We start from the raw sequence: 27873 nt of genomic DNA on the forward strand, positions 1-27873 counted from the left end.
GGGTGCAGAGATTTGATGGATGAATAGAACCAAACTAAGAAAAGTGGTGGGGAAGTGGAACAAAGGGAGCTGAAGGGCAGTGGTCAAGAGATCCCAGGAGCCAGGTGTGGTGGTACATGCCTTTAATCCCAGCAACTTGGGAGGCTGAGGCAGGATTGTAAGTTCAAGTTCAGGCTCAGCAATTTAGTGAGGCCCTAAAAATCTTAGCAAGATTCTGTCTTAAAATAGAAAAAAAGGGCTGGGAATGTGGCTCAGTGGTTAAGTGTCTTTGGGTTTAATCCCTGATACAAAAAAAAATTCTCAGGAAGGTGAATGGTACATTCAAGGGCAATAGCAGAAAACTGACAATACTGAAAAAAGTGACAAGCCTGTGCCAGCTGAGGACAGGTTTGAGCAGGGCCCACTCAGAGAGATTCATGTAACTACTGCTCTCCTGTGAGCACCCTATCATCAGTGAGAGCCCTCCCACTCCCTTGGGGTGTGATATCACTACATCTGATGGCCTGTGTTTCTTGTCTTTGTCTTCTACACTGAAGTATAAAGTTCATGGGGAGACCACATCTGCTTGACATATAGCCAACTACTGCACCACTGCTCCAAGAAAATAGCTCCAATTATGGGAGGTGCTCAATAAACATTTGAGATTGTCATGTCAGAACCACCATTCACCTTGAACTTGGACACCACAGTCAGTGCAGGGGCCCTGTTCTGGCCAGAGGGTTTCTCCTGGGTCTTCTCTTTTGGGTCAGTAGGAAATAGCACAGTAAGCAAGGAATGTGGGGATTGTTGTAAGAGCCCAGTCAGTTCAGGGGGGATGGGGTCCTGTAGGGAAAGAGAAAGGATTGCAGGTGAGAGTAGGTGGACTACTTCCTAGATGTCCATAGGCCTGGCCCGTTTGCACAATCAAGCCAAGGAAGGGCTTCCAGGGAGGGCAAGGCCTGAGTCTAAGAGAAGAGTGGGTTCCAGGCCAACCAGAGACCCAGAACTAAGCTAATATGGTTCATTTCCAGGCAGGTTAGGCTTGATTTGCAGAGACCCAAGATGGTGATCCTGGATTCTGGGCAGACATTTGAGAGAAAAAGGATGCCTGATAGGAAACTGCATGCATGTAGCAGTGTCTTGCTTCATGCAGCATCTTGTCCACAGGCTGAGCTTACCTTGTTCTTCTCTACCAGGCCTGCTGTGTGGTACCGCACAGGCCCTGCAAAATGCACCACGACGAAACTGGGCTCCCGGCTGAGCTTATTGTGACCCAAGCAGGGGCTGCCTGCCAGGGCACTCTCAATGCGGGTCTGGAGCTGGGCTGCACTGCTCGGCCGATTTAGGCGGCACTCCTGTGGGTTGGGAGTGGGCAGTCAGTCACAAAAATGAGGGTTTCACAACCCTCATAGTCCCCACTGGCTTCCATGGCAGCAGAGTTGTCACATAGGCATTATAGTGACCCCAAGAGGGAGAATAGAGGGATCAGCAAACCCACTTGGTAGATAGAGAGATAGAGGCAGAAAGAGCACAGAATAGTTAAAACCACAGAAAAACCCAAGACCAAGTCTGGTGCTCAGTTCTAATGGACCCTCTCTACCTCATTTATGAGGGAGCAGATGCTGATAGGGCTTCCCTCGATGAGATCTAAGCAGTTCTGGTTGTCCTGGTAATTGACAAATGACCACTCCAGGCCTTCCATTGCGTATTCCTCCTGGGGGATACATAGGGAGTATGATCGAAGAGGGCCACCGAGAGCTGGCCCGAGTACCTCAGCATGTTCCAGAACAGCACCAAAGAAGGAACAAGAGTATATCAAATCATCACATTGGACTAGGAGTGTAACTTAGTGCTACAGCACTTGCCTAACATGTATGAGTCCTAGGGTTCCAAAAATAAGTAAAACCCATCATACTGTACCTCATATATGTAGTTATTACTTGTCAAAAACAAAATGAGGAACAAAAGGCTCCTAGTCAGAGCTGGGCTGGGCTGGGCTGAAGGACCAGGTGGAGGACCCAGGAGAAGTACCGCCCACCTCGTCCTGCCGCACCTGCTGAGCCCTGAGGTAGTGAGCCACAAAGTGCTGCTGCAGCTTCTCATTGGCATAGTTGATGCACAACTGTTCCAGACTGTTGTCAGGAAATGACTCAAATCCGTACACATCCAGCAGACCTGGGAGGAGAGAACTCATGGGGCCACTGCAGGAGCAGGGGGACTCCAGGAGCCCAGGGTGACTGGGCCCTTGCTAAGGTCTCATACTTGGCAGCCTGGGGATGAGGGTAAGTGAGCCCAACACCTTCTTGGTGGGCTGAGAATACCACCTTCACTCTCTGCCCCCAAGCCAGGGTGGTTTATAGCGCTACTCCACGTGCCTTCAGAGCAGGCACAAAAGTCAAATGAAGCGTGAGGGGCAGTAGAGGGCATCAGGCCCATTTCTGAGTCTGAATCCTCTGGTTCTGACAGGCCCCTTCTGTGAGGAAACCAGGTACCAGGGAACATTTTTTTCAGTGACTGTTACATGGTTTGGATGCGAGGTATCACTCCAAACCACACGTGAGAAAATGCAAGAAGATTCAGAGGAGAATTGATTAGGTTGTAAGAGTCTTAACCCAGTCAGAGATTTAATTCCCCTGATAGGGATTAACTGAGTGGTAACTGAAATGGTAGGGTGTGGCTGGAGGAGGTGGGAATTGGGGCATAGCTTGGGGTATGTATTTGTTTCTGGACAGTGGAGCTTTTCTCTCTCTTGCTTCTGATCAACATGAGAGCTATTTCCCTCTGCCACACTCTTTTGCCATGATGTTCTGCCTCACCTTGAGCCCTGAGGAATGGAGCCAGCCTTCTATGAAATAAGACCTGTGAAACTGTGAGCCCTCTAATAAACTTTTTCTCCCCTACAATTGTGTTGGTTGGGTCCTTTAGTCACAGCAGTGAAAAAGCTGACTAAAACAGTGTCAAATCTAGTTCAGAAGGCCTCAGTCTCACCAGCCTAGTTGGTACCTAGAAGACCACTGTTCCATGAACAGACTGCACTGGCACCTCTAGGCTTTACCTCCTCCTTTCCCTGACTATCCCTCCCAGGGTCAGAATGATGCTGACCTGTCATGTCCCCCAGTCTAGTTTTCATTCATCCCTCACTTCTCTTCTGAGATTGGAGCTGGGTGTCTGGGGGAAAAGGGGCCCTGACAGCCAAGGCATCAACCAAGTCTGTCTGGAAAGACATGAATGGTTAGATGTGAGCACTAGAGAGCAGAGATCTCACCCAAATGCTGGATGAATAGAAGAGGAGATGGGGGTGCAGAGAAGGGATGGGCTGCTCAGAGCCTCCAAGGACCCAGGCCTCTCTGTTTAGGGTTCTACTGCTTTTTTTCTGGAGGGTTCCTGGCAGGGTGAGCTGCTACCTATAAAAGTGGTCCATGAGTCAGGGTCTGCACAGATGCTACTGTTGATCACCAACACCAGCCAGTCAAACAGCCTGTTGGGGAGAAGAGTTGGGCTGTGATGAGATGAGTTGAGGCTTAGCCTCCCAACCAGGGAGCCATACCCCAGGGTCCCTGTATTCTGGGCCCGACAGGCCAAAGGCTAAAAATCATCTCCTTTCTGCCTATACTATCTTCACTTATTATAGATACAGACTTAGGACATGCATGTTCCCAGGTACACACAGACATGGCCTGTTCTCCCAGTAAGATAAGAGCACAGGACCAGCTTTACTCCAGGCCAGACAGGGCACAGGTCTGCATCAGTCACGTCTCGACACCAGCTGGTGTCATGACCAGAAAGGGCCATTGAGCAGGCCTAGGTGGGCTTCCTTCATGGAATTGCAAGTCTACTATGGAGCCTGGAGCTCAACACTAAGCCTCATTCTCCACAAGCAGTCCCTGAGCCACTTATGGCCAACAATGGCATCCTCCCTCTGGAACCATCCCCAGCCTAGAGAAGGTGAGATTACTGTACAAGGTGGTGGCATGTACAATACCGTTCAGGGGTTTCTTCTTTATAATTTTTCTCAAAGTAGTTGCTCTGCAACTTTTTTTTTTCTTTCTTTCAATTCAGTACCAGCCTTTCTGTACAACAGGGCTTTAAACACCCATTTGAGCTGCTAAAAATGAATGACCTAGTGTTGCAATGACTGATGGTTTCCATGTGTAAAATGGTTCTATGGTTAGGAGCTCACTTTATCTGTGACCTTCACATTTTATCTGCTCATTTTGCAGTAAAGCAAAGGTTTTCAAAACCACTGACCTGAATTCTCTTAGAGGCAGTAGTACCTGAGTCTCTTGCTGAAATGGTTTCAGTCTAGGCTCAGCTGCCAGTGACCATTTTCAATTCAGAGGATCTTTTCCCTCAGCAGTGCTTCTAAGGTTCTTGGCTCTTTGAGAAGTTCATGGAAAGCAGGGCGGTGGGGGCGGTGGGGGTGGCGGGGGCTCTCCCCAGAAGGCTATCTGAGGTCCCAAATGCATGTGTGCATGTATATATACGTTCATCCCATAATCTCAGAGGATTCTGGGTCCTTGGAAGAACTTACAAGGCACCCTGAAGCTTCTCAGAGCCCAAGGTGAGACCATACTTGACCACATGGCCAGAGGCTGGAGATGCTCCTGTAACATACTGGGAAAGGCCAGAAGCCCACCTTCCCACTGTGCTGGGCTCCTACTTACATCACACTGTATTGCCCACAACTGTGGGCTGAGCCTCTGGCTCTATCACCATCTATCAGACTCCCCAGGTAAGTAACACAAGGTCTGAAGTATCAGGGTCCAGGAAGAGAGAGGACCTGAACCTGGAACTGTAAAGAAGCCAGTTTCCCTCTGAGGCCTGCTCTGCCATGAGAGCTAAGCAGGCTTTCCTAGCCTGTTGCCAATGACAAAGCAGGCTCCTGTACTTGAATAACAAGCTGAATTTAGGTCATGAATACAGCAACTTCTCCTCTCAATAATCAGAAACAGAGGTCAAAGGCATCATTCAGGAAAAAACATGGGAGCCATTGTCCCCAAGGATTTGAGAAATCAGTCTGCTTTATCTGACATCCCCCAACCCTGTGCCTGCATCTGTTGCCTGATCACCAGTGTCTAGTCCAACGTTTGACAGTAACACCTCACCGTGAGTAGACCAGTTTGGCCAGACAGTCTCTGCGGGTGTCACACTCAGCTCGGGAGCAGGGCTTCCGGAACACCTGCTGCTGCCTGCCTGCCCTGATGGTCCTAATCCTCAGTGTCTCCAGCAGCATGTCCTCTGGGAGCTGTAGCAGTGAAGCTGATATCCTGACAGAGCCTGGGAGAGACAAATCCTCCTTAGGCCTACCACTCTTCATCTGAACAGTCCTCATGAGGCACTGTGAAGTCCTTGCAATGGAATCATGACTCACCCAACTGGACAGAGGAGACCTAGACTTTGATGGGCAAAGAAACCTGCCAAAGGCCTCCATAAGTGGCAGAGGCAGGACATGAACCCAGGACTTCTATGTCCCCACCCAAACTGCTATGCATGGAATGAACAACTTTATAGACCCTTTCACTCTCATTTTCTCGTCTGTAAGATGGATATGATAGTGTCTATCTCATCAAAGACAGGGTGAGCAGTAAATTATAGCAGACAGTTTAACCAAGAGCAGCAGATTAAAAATTCCACCCTCTAGTTTCCCACCTAACCCCCAATGTTGTATTTTCCACCCAGGGCCCATCCTGCTCCCCAATTCCCTTGCCCCTCACACTTGGCATCTTCTGTCAGTTGGCAGGGCTGGGCTTCATCCTCCGAATCAGTAAACTGGACATTGCCAAGGTGCAGCAGTCCAGCTAGGACCTGAGGGGCCAGAAAAGGATGGTCAGGAACAGGAAAGGACTGAAGTGGGCTGAGTTCTCCTCCTGAATATAACCAGGACAAAACAGAAGACTAGCTCTTGACTATATCCAACCATAATTCTTTACAAGCTACATGCATCACCTCTATTTCTCCAGCACCCTTGAAGGCATGTGCTATGATCATGCACATGCTAGAGATGAGACAGGACTAGGAGAGGTTGAATCCTAAGCCTGAGGACACACTCTTTCTAAGGGGAAAGTCAGGATTAGAACCCAGGGGGCAACTTCAGATGCCTCAAGAGCAGAGTGGGGTCCCCATATGCACCAACCACCTGACCCTCTGCCCTCCACTCTCCAGGACCAGACTGTGTGGGAAAACCACTTCTGTCAGTTGTAGGCCAGGATTACTTCTGTGGCGCTTTCTCAGCACTGTTGGGTTTAGGATAGACCATCCGGGAAAGAAGTTGTGATCTTAGTCTCCATACAGTGTGTGCCACCCTTTTGCCTTTGAACTCAAATGCATGGACAAACTCACAGGGGCTATGGAAAAGAAAACCCCCTCCAGGCCCAGCAACTTTAAAACCCTTGGACTAGGAGAACAGGGCCCTTCCTGCCATTCCTAGGCAAGTCACCTCTTTTAACTACTGGCCTTACTGGCCACAACCTACCCCAGCAGGCAGTATGCTTGTGGCAGGTGATGCACCCCCGAACCAGCACTCCTGTCTGGACTCCTATAGTTGTCCACTCCCAGCATTGTCCCCATATGTTGTCCTGTCTAGGCTCTTACTTGGCAGTGTCCATACTGGGTATAACACCCTCCCTGCCTGAGCAGCTCCCATCTGGAGGCAGTCAATTTCCACTGCACTGCCATCTCCCTGCAGTGGCTTTCCTGTCCCTGCTGTTCCCCCTATCCTATCTAGCCTGTCCTCTTGCTTTGGGGGCTGAGGATGTGAAGTGGAGGGAGGCAGTCAGTCCTGTCAGCAAAGGTGAACGTAGGAGGCAGCCACTGTGGGGATGAGAGGGGCCCAGCTCGCCTGGGTTAGCACCATGTCTAAGAGGGAGGGGCAGCAGATGGGAGTGGAGAGAGGAGAGAAAAGAAAGGTGGGATTTTGGAATTATTATGTCTGGTACAAATTTACTCTATTGCAGAGTGGTGCTGACCTTAGGTAGGTCACTTTACCTCTCTGATTTTCTTAAGCTTAAAATGAAAATAATCTTCACACACAAGGCACTGTTGAAAAACGCCAAGTGAGCTAAGAGTTATCAATGTGATTTTTAAGTTTTAAAGTGTTAGACAAACATGTGATAGGAATATTTCTCTATTCTCATTACTGTAGTAATCACTGACCCAAGCCATCTTAGGTCACATAGGTCACTGTATTATGTTCTGTACTCTAGCACTATGTACTATATCCTGTCCTCTATGGCCATCCAGTCCAACTCCTCATCTTCACAGAGAGGTCACTGACTCCTTGGAGATTGCATGGTGGGACCCAAAGCCTTAGATGTGGGGCCCAAAGCCTTCGATGTTCAGGGAAAGGCAAGAGTTTCAAGTTCAGGGAAGGACGCTATGAAAGAGGCTGCCTGGCACCTCTGCCAATATGAGTAGCATGGCTCTTCTTCTGACCTTAAAGATGTTGTTCTGGGTCGGGGTGTCAATGCCCAAATGGAGCATGGCCTCTCTGGTCACCTCAAAACAATCCTCTGAAAAAGAAACCCAGTGGTGAGCAGAAGCAATATGGGGGCAAGGGAAGCAGGCCCTAATGCAGAGTGGGCATGTGCTGTTGGGCTAGTCCAGGATATGGAGTGAAGCTCTACCTACCTTCCAAAGTCCTCTCTGGGTTGGGCAGCCAGGAGAAGGTAGATCCCTTGGGGAGGTGCCACTGTACCCTCTCCTCCTCACTGGCACCTTTGCATATCTGTGGGAAGGGTGGGTGAACTGTGAGGGCAAGGGAAGCCCAGGCCTCCACAGGCCTGGGGTTGGGATGACAGGAGAAATGGATGTCACAAAACTGAAAGCCCAGGGTAGGCATGGGGGCAAAAGAGCAGCAAATGTAGTCTTGGGTATCTCTGACCTCATGCAAAAAAATCCTGCTCTGGGAAAGCCTGCTGTCCAGTGAAGAACATATAGCTCCTCCCTGGTATACCCCTATCCTGCTTGGTGTATCCCTACTTAAGGATGCTCCCTTTCTTAAAACAAGGAGACCTCCAATCCATACCTTGGGGATGCCCAGTCTAGGAAAGGGGCACAAGTCTAGGGAAGCCTCATTCTTGTAAAGGAGATAGTTCCCTAAAAACAGAGTACCAGCCTCAAAGACCTAGTCTGACAAAGGAGGCAGAACACACCCTTAGACCAAAACTGTGCTGGGAGCCCAGGTCTAGTATGAAGTAGAAGGGTTCCATATTAGTTTATAGGAATAAGCTGGGCTTAGTAGCACTTGCTTATAATCCCAGCTACTCAGGAGGCTGAAGCAGGAGGACTGTAAGTTCAAGGCCAACCTCAGCAACTTAGCAAGGCCCTGTCTCAAAAAAAAAAAAAAAAAAAAGTTGGGAATGTGACTCAGTAGTAGGGACCCCCTAGGTTCAGTCCCCAGCACCACTGATAAAAATCAGGTGAAGGGGCCAGGCATGGAACACTGGAGACCTAGAAACAGACCCAGCCCTGCCCTGCATCTTGGCACTATGGATCCCTCTTGGCACAGACCTGATAGAAGATGTGGAAGTTCCTCTCACTGGAAGCCTGGCAGGCCACACGAGTTTTCTCTAGGAGGTAGGTCTGGACTGCAGCTCCTGTCATCTGCTGGGCCCTGGCACAAAAAGGCAGAAGCCCCTTAGTTGTCTATTTGTTCAATAGCCATCTATTTAGCACTTACTGTGTACCAGACTGCCACCTAGTAACTCCCTGCCACGCCATTCTTCTTAGTGGGCTGGGAACCATTCAGAATATCCTTGGGTAATCTGGGAAATTACCTTGCATCTAGCTTAGGTAGGCAGGGCCAAGGCCTCCATGTATGGCTTTTGTCCCATCCCAAGTCTGGAGCAAAAGCTTCAAGCTTATGGTTATAGCCCGAAGAGGTGGCAATTTAACTAGAAGTTCCTGAGCAAGGGTAGAAGCCAGGAGGAATGCACAGGACATGTCAAGAACAGTGCCCTAGTCCCTAAGGACTATGATTCTCAAGGCTCAAAGATCACTCTCAGAGTTCATTGATCCTAAAGAAACCCATACTCACATAGGACAAATTCTGCCCAGAGATGACCAAGGCTGGTGACAGCCCCAGCAGTTTCCAAACCCCAGCCTGGCACACTCCCACTCCCAGGGCCAGGGAGGCAGCAGTGATTACCTGTTCAGCTGGAGCTGGATGAACTTCCCAAAGCGACTGCTGTTGTTATTCCTCAGTGTACACGCGTTGCCTACAGATGACACCTATGTTTATACTACTCCTCTAGGTTTATAGAGTCCCCATGGGCCAGCATAGCTGTCCATCCTCAAGTCACCTAAAAGTTCTTTTGTTGGTTTCTATATCATAGGGGACAGGACTAGGGAATGGGCATTCAGGCTTCAGGAGAGTTAGAACTTCCTGGCAAGGAACCGGAATGAGCAAGCCTCACCAACAGGAACTTTCTTCTTTGAAGAGAAGTCAAAAACAACACACTGTCATTATTGGCTTCAGACTGGAAGATATATCATCTGGACTTTAGTCCCATCAAGAACACAAACAGCTATGCTTCCCTAGACAAATCTTCTTTGAACCATCAGAAGACTGAATGGAAAGATAGGATTTGGCCTAGATGAGTCACCAGATCCTCTCCAATACTAATATATAAACCTATGGTGAAGGGAAGATGACCAAATGATATCACCTTTATTGGAAGGAAGCTGAGGGGGACCTGGGAGAAGACTAGGGGTCCAAGGCAGTGAAGAATACACTCATTCTCCAACCCCCAGAGAGGGTCTCTGCTCCTCATGAAAGGTGGCAAATCCCAAAGGAAACAGGACTGAAGTACAGTGCAGAGGGTCCTGAACTCACCAAAAGCTTCCATGACAGGGTTGGAATTCAAGATCCGCTGTTCGATCCTCTCAGCCATCTTGTGGTTCTCCCAGGAAGTGGGTGAGGTGGCCACCACAGCGTAGAACTTCATCAGGCAGCGGGATGTCCATGTCTGCAGCAAAGAACAGCGTTATGGGAGCTGTGTCCATGTTCTTTCCTACTACTAAGCCTGCCTGAGGAAGTGGTGCCCACCAGAGTGCTTTTCTAAGAACCACCATGTGTGTGGACCAAATAGTTGACTACTGAATTCAGCTGTGGTCTTGGGCAATGCACTTCCATAACTGTGAAATGGGTGTGTGCATCTCTGCTCCTCTCAGTTCCAGAAAATTCACAAAGAATGAGGGGACCTGGGTAGGTAACTCAGTGTCTCTGAGGCTTCACAGCTAATATTGATAACTCCATGGCAGGGCCTGAGCTACAGAGGTGTTCTGTGAATTTTCTTACAAACCCCAGAGAGGCAGATATAATTAGCATATATTTTTAAAATGATAAAACTGCAGAATAGAAAAAATTTTTAATTTATTAAAGATCACAAAATCTAGTAAGTGACAGAGCTTTGATTTAAACCCAGGCAGCCTAATTATAAAGATTCTTTATTTTTAACAAGTTGAAGTGAGGTATGTTTTCACTTTAAATTTAATTTCCAATTGTTTGTTACTTGGACATAGAAATATAATTAATTGATTTTTATATATTGACCTCATGTCCTACCATTTCACTAAACTCTACAATTTTTTAGTTGTAGTAGTGACTTTTGTTTTTTGTAAATTCTTTAGATCTTTCTATGACACAAGATGGTCCCTCTTTTCTAGTTTCTGAAGGACTTTGGGTAGATTTAGTAACATTTCTTTCTTCCTTAGATGTTTAGTAGCATTAACACATGAAGTTGCCTGGGCCTGAAGCTTTCTTTGGTAGAAAGGTTTTTAACTATGACTTAAATTTCTTTCATAGATATATGCTATTCAAGTTACATATTTCTTCTTATGTGAACTTTAGCAGTTGGGGGGGGGTCTTCAAATAAATTTCTCCATTTTACTAAGTTACACATTTTCTCATATCAATCTATAGGATCTATAATGATATCTTCTCTTTTTTTCTTTCTTTTGGTACTGAGGTTAACCCAGGGGCACTGAGTCACATCCCCAGTCCTTTTTATTTTTTGTTTTGAGACAGGGTCTCACTAAATTACTTAGGGCCTTGCCAAATGGCTGAGGCTGGCCTCAAACTTGTGATCTTTCTGCCTTAGCCTCCTAAGCCACTGGGATTACAGGCCCATGCCACTAGGCCCAGCTTCTCTTTCATTTCTGATATTGGTAATTTGTGTTTCAGAAGTTTTGAAGATTATAAATTTCTTCCCCCCAGCACTATAAATTGAACCCAGGGTCTCATGTATGTGCTCTACCACTGAGTTATACCCAAGTCTTTTGAATTTTTTTGACAGGAAGTTGCCCAGGCTGGCCTCAAATTTGTGATCCTTTTACCTCAGCCTCCAGAGTAGCAAGTGTCAGTGTGCCCAGCTTGGTTTAAGTACTTTTCTGATGTGCTCTTAACCATTATGCAGGAATTCCCAACAGCTGAATTTGTTTCCAGTGCTGGCAGAGATCTTCAGTAAGAAAAAGGGGGAAAATACCTTACCCTAGGTGACAGCAGAGTTAGTGGGAGAGCCTGCATTGGAACCCTGTCTCTGAAATTCTGGTCCAGTGCTTGCTCACTATGGTATATTGACACCCTGTCTTGGCTAGCCTATCTGTAAATGATGAGGCAGCAAATGACTCCACAAGGAAAGTTCACTGCCTCCCTACCCAACCAGTTATGAGTTGACAGGTAGGAAGGTGGTCCTTTTACCTTCCCAGCACCACTCTCTCCACTGACCACAATGGACTGGTTAACAGGCTCAATCAGGCTCTTGACATTTCTGTAGGTCTGTTCACCCACAGTGAAGATGTGGGGTTTCAGTTTCTGAAAAATCAAAAAGGGAAAGGTCATGTGAGGAAAGTGATTGCGCCAATGATGGTTGAGGTGGGGAGGCTGTCAACAGAAATGCCAGGATACTTTTTCTCCAGAAAAACTTTCTGGATGTAACAGTGTTAGGTTCAACTGTAGAACTTCTGATGATTTCACTCATCTTCTCTTAGCTTGGAAGCAGTGCTGGCCTCAAACAGCAGTCAGTGACGTTGACACTTTATGCTCCATCTTATCTTGTCTTAATTGTCTTATTCTGTTGCTTACTATGTTACTGTACTCTGCAATCTGTAAAAAACTTTCTTACAAGTTACTGCCTAAGAAATCTGTGCATAAATAAGGTTGAATAGCTAACATTTTATAGATGTGGTATCTGAGGTTCAGAGGAATTAAATAACCTTTTAAGGTCATTCAGTAAATAGGTATAACCATGTGAGTTGAATTCCAAAACCACTTTTCTCCTTTCCTTCAACAAATATTAATTTTCCTCAATGTGTTGGGTACTGGGGAAACAGAGGGGACCATGACCTGACTTCTCCCTTTGAGACAGGGATGACAGTATTTAATATCAGGATAGACTTCCCTGGATTCTACCTGAATGCCTCCCTATGCATGAACTGGAAAGCCTGGCAATCTACATGATGCCTGGCCAGTTCAGCCAGCAATGATCACTTATAGCCTCCATTGGGGATGCTGTCAGAATTATCCATTCCCACCAGTCCTTGTCCTAGCCACCTCTCACCTGGACGAATACAAAGCCTCCAACTGTTCTTTCTGCCTCCTGTCACCTTCCTGAATCCAACACCCAGAGTAATTACTTCTCCAGTAGACTGTTTGCAGTCTTACCTCCAACCAGATGAAGCAGCCATGTGGACTCTGCCTGCTGTGAGCTTCAGACTTTCACAAACAACCCCCACTTTCTTATAGTCCTACTCTCATCTACTGCCTCTCTCCCCACAGCCTCCCTCTTGTCAGTAAGTTTGCTCTTGCCTCTTCCTGAACACTTCAAGGACTGAGCCCATTGCCTGCCTGCACCTGTACCACCACCACTACCACGAACCAGCCCCCAAATAATTTCTCTTCAGTAGAGATGAACATGTACTGAATTTCTAGGGTAATCCCTTTTGCATATGATTGTATTCTTTCCTAAAAAGATGGTTAGTTAAATATATGGCTTTGAAGATCCTTTCCTATGAATAAACCCAAAATTAAGGGGAAAAAAATTCTTTAACCTGTATGCCTATTTTAGGTTCCAAACTCAACTAAATATTTATTCCCCAACTTTGTACCTTTCCATAATCATTTCTTTTATGTGTCTAAATTTCTGACAGCGCCTGTTGGATAGAGCCATGGCACTCAGTTCTGAATGACTACATGGCTGGCAAATAGTTGGATGAGGATGGGGAGTCTGCAGATAGGTCTAAGGGGAGGACAGGGAGCCCTGAACAGCTGAGCCTTACCTGGGGTTGAGATGAAGCATGGTACTCTCTCATCAGCTCTGGAGAGTAGAGCCCAGGGACAGGCTTGAAGGGGTTCAAAGCTACCAAGGTGCAGCCAGCATTGGTGTAGAATGTATCCACCATGTACCGGGCCTGCAGGCACCTTAAGACTGAGGTAGAGATACTTTTAGCAAAATCTGCCTCAAATATAGACGATACCACATACACAGACAGACCCACATCCGCCTAGCAGCCCTCCCTCTGTAATTAGTCAAGTGCTATTAGATTCTAGTAGCTCCCTGATGAATAGATACAAGATCTAATTAAGACGAGCCCCAAATCTGGACCAAGTCTGCCCTGCAGAGCCCAGGTGCAGCTGCCAGGCTCCCCTGGGCAGAGGTCTGGAGTGGCCTGCCTGGCTCCAGGTAAGAAGCCTTAACTGCCTTGGTCTGAACTGGGGAAGCAGTGCTGGTTACCCTCACCGCACCTCTGATCCCTTGGGGACTGCACTCTAAAGGAGAGGGAAGCCCATACCTGTCTCCAGTGTCACAGGGTTCACCTTGGTGAGGTCATCCAACTGGTGCAGTGGGGCTGCCCCACTCAGGAACTCCTGTAGGTCTTCTCTGAGGGACACTCTGCTTTGGTCATGAGAGCTGAAACTGTGGCCATTCACCTGGAAAAGAACATGAGGGCCATGAGAACTGGGACTCAGACCAGCTAGCAGCTAATGTTGAGAGCCTCCTGAATAGAAAGAGAACAGGACTCTTCAATTAGAGTCTAGCTGGGTTCAGCTTTCAATTCTGCCACTATCTGGTCCTATGAAACTAGATAATTTACTTAACCTTGCCAAGACACAGCTTCTTTATTTGTAGATAATGTAAAATAAGCTCTCAGGGCTCTGGGGAAGAAAAGACATACATTTAGTCAGGGCCTTGCACACAGTAATGTTCAACAAATACTTTACCATCTTCTCTGCCAAGAGCGTTAGCCAAGTCAGCAGCTATGCTGTCAGCCTTACTGAGTCTGGTAGGAGAACCCAAGGAGGTGTTGCTATAGGAGTAAGGCAAGAGAAAAGAACACGGATGGGTCCTGTTTGAAAGAGACCAAAGAAGTAGCCTCAAACTTTCATCACCTGCCTCTTGAGACTAAATCTGGCCTGGCCAATGAATTGGTTGCCCCCAACCTGGGTCTGCTTGAGCAGATGCCTGGCTCAGAAGGCTGCATCAGGTCAAGAACCTGCACCAAGCGGAACAGGCTCCATCTTTGCCTATCTTTGGTTCCAGCATGTTCCATGTGTTTCATCTCCCTACTTTCCTCCCACAGTCCTTTTCTTTTCCTGTCTGTCACCCAGAGAGGAGCAAGGAGTGGAAAGGATGGGGTGGCAGGAGAAGACAAGGACCTGGATGAATTCTGCTTTTGAAGGAAGAGGTCTGTGACATGACATGTGTGAGTTTCCAATGAGACTGGTGAGCCCCAAAAGTTCAAATCCCTCAGGGGGTCAAGCCATGGTGTCAAGTTTCATCTGAGAGGCTCAGCAATGAGTTTCTTCCAAAGATGCTGCCAGTTCTCTACTTTGGGTCCATCATAATCATCCATCTGCAAGGGAGGCTCGTTCCCTCTAGGGTAACACAGCACAGTTGAATCTATGCAAACTGCTCTGCTCTAGTGAAAAACAAAAGACCCGCTCAGAAACATAGCTTCAATTTATGATACACTCTGATCCAACTAGAAGTAGCTGAGTATAATGATGAAGAGCCTGGATCTGAAAGCTAGATCACCTGGGTCTGAATCCTGTTTCCACTTAGTAGTTATACAATCTTATGTTTCTTAAACTTTATCCATCTTGATTTTCCTTATCTGTAAAATAAGAATGGTGACTGAACCTACCTCATAGATAATGATTAGCACAGAAAGTGTTTAGAAATGGTTTAGAAAGTGGGTCTTCTAATTAGGCCTAGAGTAAGGACCCTAAAACTATACAAGTCTTTTTTTTTTTTTTTTTTTTTTTCCACCAAGGCTCAAACACATGGGCATTTTACCACTGAGCTATATTCTCAATCCTTTTATTTTGAGACCTCTCTCAAAAGCAACTCTTTCTGAGTTGCTGACACTGGCCTCAAACTTGCAATTCTTTTGCCTCAGTGAGGGCAAGGGAGTTGCTGGGATTACAGGCATGTGCCACTATTCCTGGCTAGAGCCATTTATAACTGTAAAAAGTTGAAAACAATCACAATGTCAAGAGAGTAGACTGCTTAAAATTTGGAACACCATACAATGAAATAAAGCAGGTTATAAAAAAGCATAATACCTTTATAAATTTTAAAAATACATACTTGAGGGGGAAATCTAGGACAGTCTCTAAAATGTTGATTATCTGTAGATAGTAAGATTATGAATAATTTTATTGTTCTTTTTCCTTATATTTATTTTCCAAATTTCTGATAATGAATGATACGAATAAGTCATTTAACCTCTTGGAGCCTTATTTCCACAATCAGGATACAAAACCACTGTATACTATATTATACCTTTCTCATGGAAATGTTATAAGAATTAAACATAATTACATGTAGCACAGTGCCTACAAGTGTTGAGCACATGACAAGGGTTCAACACAGCACAGCTGCTAGTATGGTTAGGGTGAACACTACTACTTTTTTTGGGGGGGGGGGCAGTAGGTATTGAACACAGAGACACTTAACCACTGAACCACATCCCTGGCCCTTTTTATTTTGAGACAGTCTCCTTAAGTTGCTTAGGGCCATGCGTAGTTGCTGAGTCTGCCTCTGAACTTGCGATCCTCCTGCCTCAGCCTCCTGAGCTACTGAGATTACAGGCGTGCACCACTATGCCTGGTCTATTACTACTTTTTTTAATAATAAAAAGAAGAAAATTAATAATTCAAAACCCAGAGCAGACAAATGTCCTGCCTGCTTCTTTCAGCCTTCAAGCCCGTTTCATGATCTAAATGGCAGGACAGTCAAGTGGCAGTAACTACTACAGCTTCTTAGGCTGTCCTGACCCACACCTGGTTATCCTGCTGAGTCTCACTTATCTACCTAGAACCACTAGACCATGAATTCCTGCAGAACAGGTACCACTTTAAACATCTGCCTCATCCTAGTGCTGGGCAACACTTAATAAAACAAAATTTCAACAAATATACTCTGGCATTCTCTTTGGATCAGGAACTATATATGAAGGATGATACTAGTATGAGAAGGAGCTTCACAGTGAAGGGTGATTTGGCCTATAGACCAGAGGTGACAGTAGCTTTTTAAGAGAAGCAGAAGCCTGGAGTAAGAGCACGTTTCATGCATCCCATGATCCATTCATCAGAATCTTTCTGTATATTCACAAGTCATGGTCCACATTTTTACACACATTAATCATTTTGCCTGGACTGCTTACTTTCCTTTTCCACTTGCCTAATTCCTTCTTATTCTTTAAGACTCAGTCTCAAAGAACACTCCTCTTGGAAGCCTCAGGCATCCACTGTTCTTCAGCAGTACAAGCTGGTAGAGGCATCTCTCAGGATTCCCTGTTATGTCTCCAAAATGCCTAAGGAGTTCCTTATCTGTCCCACCTTCTCCATCCTAAGGAAAAGAACTAAAACCTACAACAGGAGAGATTCAAATGAGTTATCAGAAAAAGCATTAGAATGATTATCTGAAGACAGAAAAGGAAAAAGGTCTTCAAGGGATCTTTCCTGTCCTTTCAGGTCAGGACCGTGGAACCTTCATTTGGGCAAACAAAAGATGGGAAGGGCCTGGGTTATATAAGGTTGAGGTTTTACCTGCTGGAGCATCCTGCTTCACTGTGGTCAGCCAGGGTTCTGGGTCACATGCACAACAAGTGCTAATCACCTGGTCACTGGGTTACCAGCATAGTTCTAGCAAAGGGCTCAGGTCTGCAGGAATCTCAGACAAGTCATCCCAAAGTCTGTGGCATGAGAGAGGACAAGGAAAACACATAGGTGAGAGCTTTTCCAGGGTGACTCATTCCCACTCCTCCCTCTGAGGAGGAACCAAATGAGAACCAGGGCAGGCCTGGGCAGAGAGCAAAAGTCTGTCCTTTCCTTTTGCCAGTTAGGGAACAGAGGAAACTTTGATGTGAGCTTCCAGAGATTCCCTGGGCTAACTGCTGATGCTTCCTTTGTAGTAAAATGTCAGGCCAGTTTTGTTATAGCTTTAGGGTTAGAATTGAGGTGGGGATGTAAATTCTCTGGGTCAGTACACCTCAGAGGATGAAGACAACTGGGTGACAGAGAGCCTTATGCCCTATTCTCTTCACTACATGGATATATCCCATTTCAGTGGCCACTAGATGGTAAGGAGGAGAGGCTAGAGTCAATTCCTTTAGCTCCAGAAAAGCTGTTGTGTGGAAGGGAAATCGCAGTTCAGTCATTCATTGGGTGTGTGACTGGGTAAAACTACATCACCTACCTGGAATCCCCACCTTGAAAACAAGGATAGTTAAATCTACCTCGTAAGTGGTTGTGAAGGTCAATGAAATCACGGTTTGAAAGCAACAAAGTGCAAATCTGAATACTCACAGAGGGTGAATATTGTTAGCACTACAACTGAGGGTTGATAATCCATTTGAGGATGTTAATCTGGTAGAATTTAGTTAGAATCAGAGTCAAATTCAAGGTGAGAGGAGTGTAGTACGATTGGGCCTAGTCAGCCTCTGAACAAAGCTAAATCACTCTGATTGGAATTTCCCAGGCCTCAACACCTCCTCCAGCAAGATGAGGATAAGGGGCATCTGTAAAGGATTAACCCTGGTAGAGACTTCTGAAGGCTCTGAATTCATCTAATTTTTAAAGAACCTAGAGATAGGAACTTCCATAGAAACTGGAAAAAGAAAGAAAAGGGTAGGTAGCACGATTATGTTAGACACCTTCACTCTGGACACTGACTGTACCCCTCCAAGAGACAGCCAAACAAAGGTCTCTAGAGACTCAAGGAGAACAAAGCTTCCTGAACTGCAGGCTCATCTTGAGGAAGAGCTCCATTGTGGAGTACACCAGGGTGTGGAGTTGGAATCCAAAGCTTATAACCCCACTACTGCAGATCAGAAGAGCTAAGCCTTATTTTTTCCGTTTGCAAAATGGAATAATAATATCCAAACCTCACGGTGCTAAATTAAGGCTCAAATAGGTTAGTACCTGTGGGAGCACTTAGCAAACATTGGTTATTACCATGTAGCATCAGCTTTTATCTGGAGTCACGGCGGATTAGAGCGGTTTTCTCCAGTTCTCCCAGCTCCTGCTTCCTCAGTTCGTGGCTACCAACCGCGAATTTCTGAAAAGGGTGTGACCACAGTGGGCAGAACGAAGTAATGAATAGGTGATACACCGAGTCAAGACAAGTGGCAACTTGATCACCATCTCCTCCTCCTCCTCGGCCTCGGCCTCAGTTTCTTGGCTCCAAGAAAAGCAGTGGGAGGGCAGCTGAATAAGGGTCTTGGGAGTCCAGCTGGCCCCGCCCCACGTTCCTGGCGGGAACCGGGCGATCTGCCCGTAGTGCCCAGGGCTAGGATGCCGCGCCGAAAACACCAGGTACCGGGAGAATGTGTCCTTCCCAGGAAGGTGGACGTAACCCGGGCCAAGGGCGTGGCTCCCTTGATACCTCCCGGGACCAGCAGCCCCTCCCCAGTGCTTGCATAGGACAAGGAGAGGAGCAGCGCCCGGACCCAGTGTGCTTGCCGGGACTCCTCCCCCGCTCCGCTCAGGCAAGGTGGAAAGTGACCGTGAAAGGTCCTTGTTTTGGGCAAGGACCACGAGAGCTGGACTGCCTCCTCCTGAGACACAAGAGGGTCAAAAAGCAAAGGTAAGAGGGAAGGGAAACGGCGATTTAGAGAGGAGCGGGGGAGATGCCCCCTCTACCTTCACCCTGTGGGAAAAACTGGCCTCTCTGGCCCTTCGGGGCCATCAAGGATTTTGGATCTAGGCTAGGGGTGGCACTCACCGATCCCACGGCCCGACCGGCGAGCGTGCAGACCCGGCCCAGGCCGACTGGAAGGGCGGGCGGGCGGGCCAGCGGGAAAATCCCAGGGAAGGAAGGGAAGGGAGAAGGAAGGCCGGGAGCGGGCGTCTGGGAGAGAAAGTCCGCACCGCCGGATAGCACCCGGCCCGCGGCTGTTCTGGCTAAGTGGCCGGGAGCCGGCCGGCTCCTCCCCTGGGGCGGGGCGCGCACACGCGGCGCGGGACGCACGTGGCCTGTGGGGTCCCGCCTGCTGGTTCCACCAGGATAACTCGAGACCCTAGGGTGGAGCAGGGTGTCACGACAGTCCGTTTCTGAGGGCTGGGCGTGGGGAACACGCGTTCCTTGGCCCGCTGGGCGCTCCGCGGTCGCCGAGTGTTGCGCGGTTTCCTCGAACCCTGCTTCCCTGACAGGGCCTCGCTGTGGGGTCTGAGGGGCCTGGGTGAGGCGAATCACTCGCCTTTTCCGCTGCTCTCGCTGACCTGCCCATGGCCACGACTCGATTGTCTGGGCTTCACAAGCCCAATACAGAGGAGGCCCAGGCGTGAGGAACCGGCGGAGCGGGGGAAGGTACGCCATCCCGCGGGGCCGCGCGGAATCTGCGGGCCCGGAAGAGCAGGTAACGCCGCGGCGGCCGGAAGCGTCCCTTGGAAGGCGGAAGCAGAGGGTTCCGCGGGCTCCGCGGGAACCTGGTTCTCTGGCGCAGCGGACGACCCTCGGGCAGGGTCGCCTGCAGCACTTGGAGTAGGTGAGGTGAAAGGGCAGGGCGCGGCCGTGGCGGGCGTCTCAGGAAAAGGAGTTCTGACGGCTCACTCATTCGGGCCGGTTAAGGTGATACAGTGTTGCAGGACCCAGACAGGCCTCAATGCGCGCACACATTCATTTATGAAATCGTCTGGTTCATGTTTGGCGAACAACTGTGTTCTTCCAGTGTGCCACTTTTCAGATATTGATATGTGGCAGAGGTGTTTTTTATCCCTTGAAAAAGAAGCCGCTAAGGGCTGGGGTTGTGGCTTAGTGGTAGAGTGCTCGCCTAGCACGGGTGAGGCAGTGGGTTGGAGTCTCAGGACCACATAAAAATAAATATAGGTATTGTGCCCACCTACAACTATATGACTATACACACACACACACACACACGCACACACACACACATATATATATATATATATATGTCGCTAGCCCTGGCATATGTAGTGATGCATCTTAACTTGAAAATATGGCTGTCCATTAAATGAGGGAAGGAGCAACCTTTGTACTAGAAGCTGTAGGTACAGAGGTACTGAACAGAAATTAGAAACTTCAACTCCAGCTTCTTACAGCTACTTTCAGCTTCTGTCTCCCTTTGATTTAAACTGATTAGTAATATGTGTACAATGATATTTCGAATTCTCTGCACTGTAGTAGAAATTTATGCCTTTGATATCATTCTCACGGTTTGTGTCCACAGTTCAACTTCTTTGTGCATATACCAATAATTTCAAACTCTGTACAACATGCCTATCCTAATGCATCCATGTTGCCGCCTTACCACAATCCATGGAAGGGGAATCAAAAGACTTAAGTTCTGCACCTGATTTGAAATCACTAGAGGGGGCTGGAGTTGTGGCTCAGTGGTAGACCACTGGCCTGGCATGTGTGAGGCACTGAGTGCACTGGGTTTGATACTCAACACCACATATAAATAAATAAAAGATCCATTGACAACTAAAAAATTTTTTTAAAAAATCACTAAGGCCTAAAGTTCTGCTCTGAAATCTAGAAATAAGAGTAAAATCAGAGCTGGGGATATAGCTCAGTTGGTAGAGTGCTTGCCTTGCAAGCATAAGGCCCTGGGTTCAATCCCCAGCACCGCCAAAAAAAAAAAAAAAAAAAAGTAAAATCAAATGAGTACCTATGTATGCCAATTTCCCAAGAATGTTGTTTTCCACAAATCTATTCCTTTGCTCTTGTTTTCACAGGAAGAAAAAAATGTCTCAAAAGCAGATGAAAGAAGCTTTTGTCAGTAACCTCAATGGAACTAGCGTGTTGGAAATCACCCAGGGCTTGTGCTTTCCTGCATTCTGTATCCTGTGCAGAGGGCTCCTGATCATTTTCTCACAGCACTTGTGTTCCTTTTCACATACATGGAGAACTCGATTCTTCATCGACTTTGTTGTCTTAGTAGTTCCCCTGGTGTCCACTTTGACCATTTTGTCTTCATTTATCCTTCTTGAGCATCTCGCTGTAATGATCTGTTGGGTGGGGCTGCTTTATCAAATATACCAAAGGAGAACTTGCTATGCCAGAGTGCCTCTCCAGAAAATCCTTGAAAAATTCATGAAAATCAGTCTAGAATCAGAATACAATCCAGCCATTGCCTGTTACCGTGTAATTAACAGTGTATTTACTGCTATTGCCATTTTGGCTGTGGACTTCCCACTTTTTCCCAGAAGATTTGCCAAAACTGAGCTCTATGGAACAGGGGCAATGGATTTTGGAGTAGGCAGCTTTGTTTTTGGGACTGCAATGGTTTGTCTGGAGGTCAGGAGAAAATACATGGGAGGGTCCAAGTTTTATTATCTTACAAAATCATTGTACTCTTCTTGGCCATTATTCTTCCTGGGAATAGGACGATTAATTGTTATAAAATCCATAGACTATCAGGAACATTTAACTGAGTATGGAGTTCACTGGAACTTTTTCTTTACCATAATAGTTGTGAAACTGATAACATCATTGCTTTTGATTATTTTTCCCTTAAATAAATCCTGGATCGTGGCAGTCAGCATTACCATGTTGTACCAGCTAGCCCTTGCGTTTACCCCCCTGAAGAGGTTAATTTTGTATGGCACAGATGGCAGTGGCACGAGGGTTGGTTTATTAAATGCCAACCGAGAAGGAATAATCTCTAGTTTGGGGTATGTGGCGATACATATGGCTGGTGTACAAACAGGATTATATGTGCTTAAAAATAGAACACATATCAAAGACTGGGTAAAAGTAGCATGTTGTCTTCTACTAGTATCTATTAGCCTCTTCATCTCTCTCTATGTACTTCAAGTAAATACTGAAGCAGTATCTCGAAGAATGGCCAATTTAGCCTTTTGTGTGTGGGTAGTTGCTTCTAGCCTGATCCTTCTTAGTTGTTTATTATTGAGTGATATAGTTTTGAGTTTTGCCAAATTTCTAGTTAAAGGGGCTCTAGTACCATGTTCTTGGAAACTTATCCAAGCACCTTCTACAAATAAAAAGCATTCAGAATTTTTAGTCCCAGAAGCTGAAAGAAAAGAATCCCATCTTTGTTTAGTCACAGCTTTGAACAGAAACCAGTTGATTTTTTTCTTGCTGTCAAATATAACAACTGGCCTGATCAACCTAACGGTAGATACATTACACAGCAGTACCATGTGGGCCTTATTTATACTCAATCTCTATATGTTTACTAACTGCTTAATTGTATATATACTTAATTTGCAAGGTAAATCTATAAAATTTTGGTGATCAGTAGGGGCAGGATGATCTATATTATGAGCAATATGATTTTAATAGGGAAGAATAAATGTGAAGAAAATGTGCTTTTAGCAACCCAGTCTTAAATCATACTTTGTTGTAGAATTAGAGTTTCAATCCTCTGATAGTAATGATCCTCCCCTCCTCCTCCATTGGGGATTGAACCCAGGGGCATTTTTACCACATGAGCTACATCCCTAGTGCTTTTAAAAATTTTGACACAGGGTCTTGCTAAATTGCTGAAGCTGACCTTGAACTTGTAATCCTCCTTCAGCCTCCCAAGTTGGGATTACAGGCATGTGCCACCATGCCTGGCTTAATTTTTTTTAATTTTTACTTTTTTTGAGATGGAGTCTCTATGTTGCTTAGGCTAGGCTCCAACTTGAGATCCTTCGGTAGCTGGGATTGTAAGCATGCACCAGTGCACCTGGCTGTTTCATACGTTAATGTATCTTACCAATACATAAAATACACCAATGGGGAGGAAACACCAATGGAGAAGAAATAAAGGCTGTGATTTGTTAGAATTTATTTGTTAAAATGCCAGTATTTTAAAGAAACCAGTTTTGACACTGTCTTCCAGGGAGAAGATGAGAACTTTTTTCCATCTTAACATCACTTTTGCCAGTCTATTTTTGATTGTACTACTTTTATAGTGTTTGTTAATGGAAATGTTTACATTAAATTATTTCAATATGAACTGTGGACTGTTAATACTTCTTTACTGTTTAACTTTAGTCTTTTAATAAAGCCTAGGAATAAGAAGCAAGTGTTTAAATCAAATACTTGTGAAGTCAGAAAACAGATGCTCCAAGGAGTAGACTGAATTGTATGATATATTTTTGCACCAGAATTTTGAAACAAAATCTTTGCTTTGGAATCATTTTAGCCTACTTTGTGCTAGGGATACAATGATAAAACAGATTTCCTGATGTCTTGGAGTTTGCAATCTAGTGGGGAAGAAACATTAAACAATTAAACTGTTAAAAAAAAAAGTATAGGTGGCCTTGAGTCTCAAACCAAGAACCAATCTAGTAAGGAGTCAAAGTTGATGGCTGGGATGAATGTACCTGTATCTGAGGGATGGAGTGGATGTTGGGGGTGGGGGGAGTATTTCAGACAGGATGAATTCTTCAGCAAAAGTCCTTCATGAGGAGGGAATCCAGCATATCAGAACTAAAAGAAGGCTGGAACTCAGAAAAGGGAAGGTGTGGGCAGTGGGCTGGAGTGGAAGGCAGGGGAAGATTAGGCATGTCTCATTGGCCATGCTAAGGGGGAAAGAACCAATGGGAAAAATGAAAGTCATCAGGTACCTGGTTTACTTTAATAAAACTATGGCTATATTGTTTTAATGTCTGAGGTCTGCAATCATTTAAGAACATAGGTAGACTTATGAGCCTGCTGCTCAAAATCTAAAATTTTAAAAACCCTAAAAATCCTTAGTTTCTAGTTCTAATGTTCTATGTATATCATTTAGAAGGGGCAAAAAAATCATACAGTTTGCCTTTAATTCCATTTTCAAGTAGTAATCTGATTACTACAGAAATAGCTAAGGGATGATCAGAAAGCAAGTTTATATTTGGTAAGTAATTTGGATTACTTGTGTAGTGTAGAACAGGTGGAACTTCCCCTAATATTAAATTTGAGATCACTGTTTTAATTTTTTGCCACCAAATTAGTTAAAAGTTTCTTGTTTTGCAGTGCTTGGGACTTGAATGCTTTAGCACTGAGCTATAGCTCCAGTCCCCAAATTTGTTTTTTAACATAAATGTTAAATGTGACTAACGATACTAATTAGTTTACTTCAATTTGTTAAACTGATGGCTAATTTAACATTAAGATAGCACTTTATATTTGCTAATTACAACTAATTTGGAGTTAATTTATTACTGATGTTAATTTTCCCCCAAAAAGAAATCAGTATAAGAAATAGTTATACAGCTGTGAAAATAAAAACCAGATTTTATTTTCAATTAAAAAGTAAGACTTTTGAAATTTAACCATAAATATTACAGCATGTAAACTAAGCAGGACTAGAAAGGGGATTGGTTTTACTGCTAACTATGTCACAGTGCCAATACTCTACAATTTATCTGTTCAAGCAATCAGGAGGGGAGACGTGCTCAACCATATTGTTCTCTCATTTAGAAAAAGTAATTTAAAGTAAGTTATGATTTTATGAGCATGTTTTCTAATTGGTCTGTTTCTTTTTGTCACTAACTGCTCCTTCATACTTTCCTAGGTCTTAAGTGTCTCTCAAGTTATGTCTTTTGGTGGGGGGAAGGAGTACTGGGGATTGAACTCAGGGGCTTAACCACTGAGCCACATCCCCAGCCCTTTTTTTGTATTTTATATAGAGACAGGGTCTCACTAAATTGCTGAGGCTGGCTTTGAACTCGTAATTCTGTCTCAGCCTCCTGAGCTGCTGGCATTACAGGCTTCACTGTGCCTGGCTTCAGTTTAAGTCTTGACAGCTACTTATACTGAATCATAAAAGAGCAAAGTGTAACATTTTTCCACCTCACCTTCAGTTCTGAAAATCATGTAAGGAAAGGCTAATGAAATAAGAGTTCATAAAAATGAGAATAGTGATTGCAAAACCTTTGATTTGATTCTAGCTTACAGAAGAAAAAGGTCAGCAATGATTTACTGGGTTCTAACGTATCAGGTATAGGTGCTTATAATACAAACAGAAAATAAGACAAAATCCCTGCCTTCAAGGAGCTTACATTCTAACTTGTGAATATTATTTTCCTTAAAAATTATCTAAGCAGGGAAAATATGTTTCCTTTCTCCTTTTTTGCAGTTCTAGGGATTGAAGTAGAGGTGCTCTACCACTGAGGTACAGCCCTAGCCCTTTCTTTAAATTCAAAAAAGGGTTAATTTGCTGAAGCTGGCCTCAAATTTACAATCCTCCTGCCTTTGCCTCCTGTGTAGCTGGGATTACAGGCATTTGCCATTGCACCCTGCATGTGTTTCTATTTTTAACAGAACTTCCTACTAGCTTCAGCTCGTGAAAAAGGAAACCTAATTTTTAGATCCTCAGATATGGACAACTAGTAATTTAAATGACATTTGCCATTGACTTTACTTTATCAAACAACGTGGTTATCAGTGAAAACAACACAAGATATTCTAATCAACTATCATTTTCTTTGCAGCTCTGTTCTTTGCTAGTACCTGGTGCATGTTCAGTAATGAATGTAATTAAAATTAGCTACTACACATTGAGCTTTTTATTCTCAATGTTCTTTACCAAACATCCACATGAAGATTAAAGGACTTAAAGTAGATATATTAATTGGTAGTCTATACAGGAGCACTTCTAGAAAAGCCACAGTACTTTTTCTTTAGTGCTTTTACATAAAACACAAGATTCTCTAAAAATGTCCAAATTTTGACTGTGTGCTCTAAATGGTCAGAAGCTGCACTCACATCCTGTATGCCTAATGGATTTAAGCTAATGATCACACTGTTCTCTCCTAACATGGAGAAGACATAAATACTAGATAATCACACCTTTGGGACTGAACAATGGTTTTTCCAGTTTATTATGTCACTACCCTAACAGTGAGCACACAATGTCATAAGCCAACAGGATTAAGGATGCATTATGGGGTATTTTCGTTGTTGTGAATTTCTAAGACTTCATGTGATGACCAAAAAACTTTTTAAAGGTCAGTAACAGCTCTAGCTTATTCTACCAGGAAGTATAGATCTGTCTTTTAAGATTAATCAGTTATAATTGTAGTAAATAGCTCTATCCTTAAAAATCCTCAAGACTTTCACAAGTAAAATACTTCCCAACAACTATTCTGGCTTTATAACAGACATTAAAGATTGCAGGATAGGAACTGAATACATGACAGTGAGCTGCTTCTGGGAGATGGTCAGGGAAAGGCCTTTGGTCACCACCGGTACTTTGCCCAAGGGAATCTCTAAGTTAATATTAACTCAGCCCAAGAAGTTCCTTTGGCCAAGCACATACAAAAGACACTGTTCAGTTTTCTATTGCTTCTAGTGCAACAACAACAAAAACCTGTAGGCACATAAGTATTTTTCATTACCCTTCACCCCCTGGCAGGATCTTGATGCTGTCTCAGTCCGGGAAGTAGTAATGCGGCTGGCTCCGGGTGAATGAGGGTGGCAGGGCCCTTTCCTCCTCCAGTCCTCCTGTCGTGGAAGAAGGCCTAGAGGTCAAGAGCCTGGAAACCAAGGCCAGAGTTTGTCTCTTAGATTACATTTGCTTTCCCTCACTGTCGCTGTCCGCTCTCGCTGGCCACGGGAGCCTTAGTTTACCACTTACCCAAGACCTTTCGACCCACGGGTCGGCCCGGAGTCGGCTAGATTCGGCTCCCTTTATTTCTGGCCCCGGGGAGAGTGGTTCCCAGTACCGCGCAGAAGGGGACTGAGGTTTAGATCTACATAATCCACGTGCCAGCCCTATTTGGGGTTCATTCCAGTACCTAAATTCGGGGAGGGCGCGGGCCATGCGTGTAAGATAGCCCGAGAGCACCCAGCACCCTTCAAACCATCCTCTCGGGGAAGATTTCAAAGGCAGCGACTTGAGAACAGCGGCCTGTAGTCTCGCGAGAAGAGGCGGCGCCCCTCCCGGAGTTCTGGGCCCCTCCCTGCCCCACCCTCCCCACGTCCCCCTCCTCCCTCCCCCACTCCCCGTGGCGCGAGCGGCTGACTGAGCCTGGAGAGGAAACGGCATTCGGAGCCGCGCTCCCTCCCAGGCCGGCCCTGACGCGGGCCTCGTCAGCCGGTAACGGGGAGCAGTGGGGGTCAGGGAGGCGACCGCGAAAACGGTGAAGGTCAGAACTGAGAGCCCTCCTCCGAGAAGGGTGAGGAAAGGGTCTGGGCCTGCCCCCACCCCGTCTCCGCAGAGCTGAGGCGGGGTCGACCCCTCCCAGGGGCGGGGTCGCGCTGGGCAACTGCAGCCTGGGGACCGACTGGGCGGGGCGCACCGAGAAGGGGAGAAAGGGTCAGCCGTGGGCTGAGGGCATCCTGGCGGCGGGAAGCGGGAAGTGGGCTGTGAATCCGAAGCCGGGTGTTAAGAGTCCTGGAGCCGGGACTCCTGTGACGGGCAGGGAAGCCCCCGGACAGCGGGTCCTTTCCGCCTCTCCTTTGGACCCTGACTGGAGGCCGGCGGGCGGGG

The 27873-nt window shown here is 45.9% G+C and overlaps 3 protein-coding genes across 20 annotated transcripts in view; 2 read left to right on the forward strand and 1 right to left on the reverse strand.

Annotated features, from left to right (window-relative positions):
* The window catches only part of Myo19 (myosin XIX), a 29347-nt gene extending 9401 nt beyond the window's left edge, over positions 1-19946 (reverse strand). For 5 of the 10 annotated variants that reach the window (XR_007107613.1, XR_007107612.1, XM_047543146.1 and 2 more), the window contains exons 1-18: positions 19206-19944; positions 18437-18539; positions 17030-17175; positions 13768-13906; positions 13255-13403; positions 11678-11791; positions 9812-9944; positions 9125-9194; positions 8488-8590; positions 7606-7702; positions 7411-7487; positions 5694-5784; positions 5085-5256; positions 3384-3457; positions 2033-2154; positions 1580-1693; positions 1158-1334; positions 670-822 (exon numbers count right to left, since the gene is read on the reverse strand). Coding sequence is in view for 7 of the 10 variants with exons in the window: in XM_047543146.1 (XP_047399102.1) it covers positions 670-822; positions 1158-1334; positions 1580-1693; positions 2033-2154; positions 3384-3457; positions 5085-5256; positions 5694-5784; positions 7411-7487; positions 7606-7702; positions 8488-8590; positions 9125-9194; positions 9812-9944; positions 11678-11791; positions 13255-13403; positions 13768-13906; positions 17030-17041 (1797 nt within the window). In the remaining 3 variants the exon portion in view is untranslated. Of the gene's footprint in view, positions 1-669; positions 823-1157; positions 1335-1579; positions 1694-2032; positions 2155-3383; positions 3458-5084; positions 5257-5693; positions 5785-7410; positions 7488-7605; positions 7703-8487; positions 8591-9124; positions 9195-9811; positions 9945-11677; positions 11792-13254; positions 13404-13767; positions 13907-17029; positions 17176-18436; positions 18540-19205 lie in introns of those variants that run through there. The other 5 variants (XR_007107611.1, XM_047543144.1, XM_047543147.1 and 2 more) reach the window with 5 other exon arrangements.
* On the forward strand, positions 18718-22973 carry Pigw (phosphatidylinositol glycan anchor biosynthesis class W). 4 transcript variants are annotated; one of them, XM_047543153.1, is made up of 3 exons: positions 18929-19067; positions 19634-19968; positions 21182-22973. In XM_047543153.1, exon 3 carries the CDS (start codon positions 21192-21194, stop codon positions 22701-22703), a length of 1512 nt encoding a protein of 503 aa, XP_047399109.1. In that variant the 5' UTR covers positions 18929-19067; positions 19634-19968; positions 21182-21191; the 3' UTR covers positions 22704-22973. The 4 variants fall into 4 exon arrangements, with proteins under 4 accessions (XP_047399108.1, XP_047399109.1, XP_047399110.1 ...); XM_047543152.1 differs by lacking the exon at positions 19634-19968 and having other exon boundaries at positions 18718-19067; XM_047543154.1 differs by lacking the exon at positions 18929-19067 and having other exon boundaries at positions 19436-19839.
* A 4419-nt stretch (positions 22974-27392) lies between these two features.
* Ggnbp2 (gametogenetin binding protein 2) overlaps positions 27393-27873 on the forward strand; it is a 34425-nt gene continuing 33944 nt past the window's right edge. For 2 of the 6 annotated variants that reach the window (XM_047546407.1, XM_047546408.1), the window contains exon 1: positions 27393-27559. The gene's annotated coding sequence lies outside the window, so the exon portion shown is untranslated. The remainder of the gene's footprint in view (positions 27560-27873) is intronic. The other 4 variants (XM_047546404.1, XM_047546406.1, XM_047546410.1 and 1 more) reach the window with 4 other exon arrangements.

The sequence above is a fragment of the Sciurus carolinensis genome, chromosome 3 (genome assembly GCF_902686445.1).
Source record: "Sciurus carolinensis chromosome 3, mSciCar1.2, whole genome shotgun sequence".
NCBI lineage: Eukaryota > Metazoa > Chordata > Mammalia > Rodentia > Sciuridae > Sciurus > Sciurus carolinensis.